At 39.7% G+C, this 6,068-nt stretch overlaps 1 protein-coding gene and 1 pseudogene across 1 annotated transcript in view; both read left to right on the top strand.

Moving 5' to 3' along the window:
* LOC105886704 overlaps positions 1–417 on the top strand; it is a 2,759-nt pseudogene extending 2,342 nt beyond the window's left edge.
* Positions 1–6,068, top strand: part of EML5 (echinoderm microtubule associated protein like 5) — a 167,328-nt gene that overhangs the window by 150,686 nt on the left and 10,574 nt on the right. Inside the window, exons 32-33 of the mRNA XM_012803403.2 lie at positions 4,592–4,765; positions 5,623–5,831. Of these exons, the coding sequence (XP_012658857.1) occupies positions 4,592–4,765; positions 5,623–5,831 (383 nt within the window). The remainder of the gene's footprint in view (positions 1–4,591; positions 4,766–5,622; positions 5,832–6,068) is intronic.

The following is a 6,068-nucleotide window of genomic DNA, read 5'->3' as shown; positions in this document are numbered from 1 at the left end:
GGCTATTTTTTGGTTGCAGCCATCATTGTTGTTTGGCGGGTCCGGGCTGGGGATTCGAACCCGCCACCTCAGGTGTCCGTGGCTGGCGCCTTAGCCAGTTGAGCCACAGGCGCCGAGCCGAGCCTAGGAGCTTGAGGTTGTTGTGAGCTGTGACAGTATAGCACTCTACCCAGTGGGGCAGAGTAAGACTCTTGTCTCAAAAAAAGGAAGAAAGAAAGAAGAGGTGGTGCCACGGCACTCTACCAAGGGTGATAGAGTGAGACTGTGTCTACAAAAAGAAAGAAACGGTATTCTTCTTCAGTGAAATTTTAGATGCCACTTACCCAGAATGTCCAGGGTAGACATTCAGAAGGTAGATTTATTTATTTATATTTTGCTTGATTCATTAATGATTTTTTAAATTTTATTTCAGGTTAATGCAAGGATACAAACACCTAGGTGACAATGTTTGCATTTGTTAGGTAGAGTCCCTCTTGTAGTTGTGTCCCGCACCCAAGAGGTGTGCCATATATACAGATTTTCCTCTTCAAAAGTTAGATTCTCCTTTTGGCCATCCCAAGTCATGATTAATTCTGACTTACTGTATTAGAACATAGTGGACAATGAAAAAAATCTCTCTGGATTGCTTTAGTAATTTTCTTCGTTATGCTTTCTTTCTGTACCAATTTCTTTTAATTTAAAGAATTATAAGCCAGTCATATCATCTCCCTGTGGGCAACATAGCTTTTTTTTTTTTATTTGCTATTCTTTGTCCTGCAATTGTCTCCTGATGTTTGTCACAGTAACACCTTTATGCACATGCTTGCCTCCTAATTTAAAATATTTTATCCACATGTAAATATAATGTACATAACAGTGCCTGAGATGCTAATGCAGGGTGTGTTCACACTTAGCCATGTGCTGGGCTCAAGAACCATTTACCAGGATTGATGTGGATTACCTAGAACTCTTCCTGGAGAATTCATACAGTGTTTTATTTTGTCATTATCCTGTGTGCATGTGGTGTGTGTGATTATAATGGGAATCTTGTATTAAATGCGTTTCTAAAGTGTAACATAAAATGTTTGATTTGTTACACTGTATATACAATAGAGAAGTACCTTAACATTTTTGTTGTTGTTGTTGTTTTCCTACTAAGTACTCCTGAGCACAAGTGTATACTCCCATAGTATTCATTTGGCTTCACTGTCAAAAATCAGTATTCTGGGCTAGACTTGGTGGCTCACACCTATAACCCTCACACTCTGGGTGGCCAAGCAGGAAGATTGCTTAAGCTCAGGACTTTGAGACCAACTTGAGCAAGAGTGAGACCCCGTATCTACTAAAAAAATAGAAAAATTACGTGGGCATTGTAGCAAGTCCCTGTACTCCCAGCTACTCTGGAGGCTGAGGCAGGAGGATCATTTGAACCCCAGGTGTCTGAGGTTGCTATGAGTCAGGCTGAGGCTATGTCACTCTAGCCTGGGTAACAGAGTGAGACTCTGTCTCAAAAGAAAAAAATCATTCTGTGTAATTGTAGTCCTGGGAAGGGAAGAACAAGAAAGCCCCATTGGGCTTCTTGCTCTAGAATTCATGCATCTTGGCTTTGCCAGTGTTCCCAGGACCTGCTTGTATGTTGGAGTCTGCAGAACAGGTCAGGCTGGTTGAGGCGCCCTCCTAAGTGGTACAAAGCATCAAACTCATGACTCCCACCCCAGTCCTCTCTGGTGTCATCCACTGTGGTGGCTCTGGCAGGTCCTCAAAGTTGCCAAGTACTCTGCAGCGCCAGTGTGTGAATGGCATCGTCCCACTGAGCATTCACAGAAAAGACATTGGCATCTAGTTGGCACTTCTTTTCCCTTGTTCAATATTAGGTTTTGATTTGCCCCTTGACATTGTTTCCAAAGATCAAGGAATATCAGTAACATTTATTGGTCCTTTATAAACAACCTCCTGTACACTAAACCTCTTCCTCTGCTACCAAAGGGAAAGTTCTTCCACTCTGATTTGTCCTGTGCCTTGAGAATGGTGTAAGGTCAGTGTGTGTGTATGTGATTTGTTTACTGAGTTATCTTTGTTTTCTAGTTTTTCTTTTTTTTTAAAAAAAAATAGTCTTTCCTCCTATGTTACTAAATTAACTTCTGTTTTTGAGAGGCTAAGTCTCAAAGTATAAAAAATAAACCTCCTTTAATAAGGTAGATATTGTGAGCTTGACAGTTGTTGTGAAAGTGATGTAACTTTGACCACTCTTCATCTTACAGCGTCCGTATCAAACTGGTTAGGAAGGCCAGGGGAGGGGATTTTTTGTTGTTGTTGTTCTTTCTGCATGTTTAATATAGAACTGCCTCTTGTTCCTTGGGAGAGCATGACCTTTGAATACATACATCACCTTTGAATTGTGCCTACTAAATGCTAGCAGAGGATTTTGGCATCCAAGGAATTCTGACTTTCTGGGATTATAATAATAATTCCCAGCCATAGTTTAGATTTTATTTTGCTAACCACAATTGAGCAACTGTAAATTACTGTTTCTATTAATATTTTATGGCACTGGGATAGTATAATTCTAACTTGTAATTAATTATGTTTGCCAGTTATCTGTTTGAAGTAAATTTGTGTCTGAAGAGCTATTAAAACTGTTAAATTGGCTCGGCGCATGTGGCTCAAGCGGCTAAGGCATCAGCCACATACACCTAAGGTGGCGGGTTCGAATCCCCAGCCCGGGCCCGCCAAACAACAATGATGGCTGCAACCAAAAAATGGCCGGGCGTTGTGGCGGGCACCTGTGGTCCCAGCTGCTTGGGAGGCTGAGGCAGGAGACTCTCTTGAGCCCAGGAGTTGGAGGTTGCTGTGAGCTGCTGTGATGCCATGGCACTCTGCCCAGGGGGATAGCTTGAGGCTCTGTCTCAAAAAAAAAAACAAAAAAAAACCAAACAAAAAAACCCTGTTAAATCGTACAGACATTATTCATGGCAGCTTTGTGCTGTGGAATGTACTTAATAAAAAACAAAAAATTTGGCCTTTTTTCAATAAATTGTTAAATAATCATAATAAATCAAATATGAATCTTATGCAGTACCAAAATAAATAAGTAAATAAAATAATTTTGTGAAAAATTGTGGGATTGATTTCCACAGAGAGCTAGATGTGGTGGAAAGGTTGAGAATGGAACCTGGTTACTGACAACAGCACACCTGTGCTGGCTCTGCCACCTCTGATCTGCATTAGGGCAAGTCACTTAACTTTTGTGAACCTGAGTTTGGGGAGGAGGGGACCTATCTGCCTAGAGGGTGGGGATTAGAAAATATGAGATGCATCTAGTAGTATGCCTGCCATAACAGACACTCAATACCTGCAAGCTTCCCAGAGGAGGAGTAAGACCTGTATCTGTGTTGCCTGAGCACTGCGAATGACCATTTTCAAATGATAGGAAAAAATAAAACATATTTTATAAACATAATTTTTTTTTTTTTTTTGAGACAGAGTCTCACTTGGTTCAACCTAGGTAGAGTGTCTTAGTGTCATGATAGCTCACAGCAACCTTAAACTCTGGACTCAAGAAATCCTCCTGCCTCACCCTCCCCAGTAGCTGGGATTACAGACACCCACCACAATGGCTGGCTAGATTTTCTATTTTTGGTAGAGATGGGGTCTTTCTCTTGCTCAGGGTGATCTCCAACTCCTGACTTCAAACAGTCTACCTGCCTTGGTATGCCAGATGCTAGGATTACAGATGTGAGCCACCATGTCCTGGTCAACTTCATACTCTTGGACTTAAGTTATCCTCTTGTCTCAATCTCCCAAGTAGTTAGGACTACAGGGGCCTACCACAGTGCCCCACCCAGCTAGTTTTTCTATTTTGAGTAGAGACAAGGTATCACTCTTGATCAGGCTGGTCTGGAACTCTGGAGCTCAAGCAATCACCCAAAGTAAACGTATCTTTTACTTTTTAAAAAAGATAAGCAGTTTTGGGTATGCCTGTGGCTCAAGGGAGTAGGGCACTGCCCCCATATACTGGAGGTGGTTGGTTCAAACCCAGCCCTGGCCAAAAACTGGAAAAAAATAAAAAAAGAAAATAAGCAGTTTTATCTTTCTCATGAAATCCTGTTTTGTGGGGGGGAAAAAAAGTCTTTTACGGTGACATGAGCTTTCCTGTATGGTTAAAAATTTCCTTTGAGATCAATCTACTGCCTTTCTCAATTTGCTTTTTGTTTTTCCTTGATAACATCACTACTGAATGTATACTTTTATTTCATATGTATCTGTAATATTTATGTAGTTCCCTAAATAATTATATAAAATGTACCTAAAACATGTATTATTATGGAGGAGTTGTTTAAATTTGTTATTACCTGATTTGCTTGTCAAATGCTATTTTTCCAAATGTGCAATTTGGAATGTAGCCTGAAGTGTTCTGTATTTCTTTCTTTCTTTTCTTTCCCCTTCCTCTTCCTTTCCATTTTGAAATTCAGTCTTAGTTTTGAACTATTTGTTAAGCACAATTCTTCTGTGGTACATATTTTTCCACATCAGAAAGGAATATGCATCAACTTTAAAAGTGGAAACATTTGTAACAGGTATATTACAACTTTTGGATTTTATTTTTATTTAGCTACAGCTCCTTCTATCCACATCTGGGATGCAATGAATAAGCAGACTTTATCTATACTAAGATGCTACCATCCAAAGGGAGTGTGTTCAGTCAGCTTCAGTGCTACTGGCAAACTATTGCTATCTGTGGGACTAGACCCAGAACATACTATTACCATTTGGAGATGGCAGGAAGGTAGGATTTTTGTATGTATGTGATTTTTTTTCTTAAAAGAATACTAGGGTAATAATGAATTTTACTATAGCCTTACATAATACACAGAACACAGTTGGCGGTACTATAGGTATGTTCCACTCTAAAAGCCCAGTGAAACTGTAAGCTCACAAAACAGATGAAATTAATGAAACTATTATTAGTACATAGTTGTCTAACCATGTACTGCTATTTCCTTTTAGTAGGAATGATGTCTTTGCTTATTAATGATTTGATTGGTTATGGAGGGTCTCATTAGAGAATGAAAATCAAGTATATTTTAAATGATAATGAAAGAGCAACCAGGTCATATTACCTAACACATTTGCTTTTAAGTTATATAAAAAGAAGTTGCCAGGTGCTATAAATCCCAGCACTTTGGGAGGCTGAGGTGGGAAGATTGCTTGAGGCCAAAAGGTCAGTGCCAACCAGGGCAATATAGTGAGACCTTATCTCTATAAAACACTTTTAAAAATTAGCTGATACATGCCTGTATTTCCAGCTGCTCGGAAGCCTGAGGCAGGTGCATCACTGCAGCCCAGGAATTTAAAGCTGTAGTCAGCTTTACAAAAATAAGACATGGTCCCCAAAATCTATAGTGGCCCTTCAATGGCAATGAAGTTCTCTGTAAATATATACATGACTTGCAAAGATATGTGAAAAGCACTCACTGCACAAGTAATTGTACATCTTGTTAGGTAGCAGGTCAAAGCCCGGGGCCCTCTATTTTTATAAGTATTTGTTTTTTAAATTATATATTTTACATAATTGTTTTATCCTAATTGTTGATTGGTTTGGTTCCTATAATAACCTAGATAATTTTGTTGTATCTTCATCAGGTGCCAAAATTGCCAGCCGAGCTGGTCACAACCAACGTATTTTTGTGGCAGAATTCCGACCAGATTCAGATACTCAGTTTGTCTCTGTGGGAGTAAAACATGTGAAGTTCTGGACCCTAGCAGGAAGGGCTCTTCTTAGCAAAAAAGGGCTCCTGAGCACCCTGCAAGATGCCCGGATGCAGACCATGCTTGCTGTTGCCTTTGGTGCAGTATGTCTCTTAAAATGCGTGTGGTGGTGTGGCTATGATGGCTTTAAATTTTCTTGCCTTAGATACATAAACCACATTAATGTTTTATCTTTTAAAAATCTGGTGTTTTCTCTAAGAAATTGAGGAGTAAAAAGAAAGTAAGAGGGAAGGACTACGATGAAACATTTGAGTCTTTGGTCCATTGCCATTCTCAAAAGCCATACATCTTACTGTCACCTTACAAATTCTAAAATTTCT

Source organism: Otolemur garnettii, unplaced genomic scaffold (genome assembly GCF_000181295.1).
Source record: "Otolemur garnettii isolate 467f Iridium unplaced genomic scaffold, OtoGar3 scaffold00020, whole genome shotgun sequence".
Taxonomy (NCBI): domain Eukaryota; kingdom Metazoa; phylum Chordata; class Mammalia; order Primates; family Galagidae; genus Otolemur; species Otolemur garnettii.
This window is presented reverse-complemented; position numbering and strand designations above follow the sequence as displayed.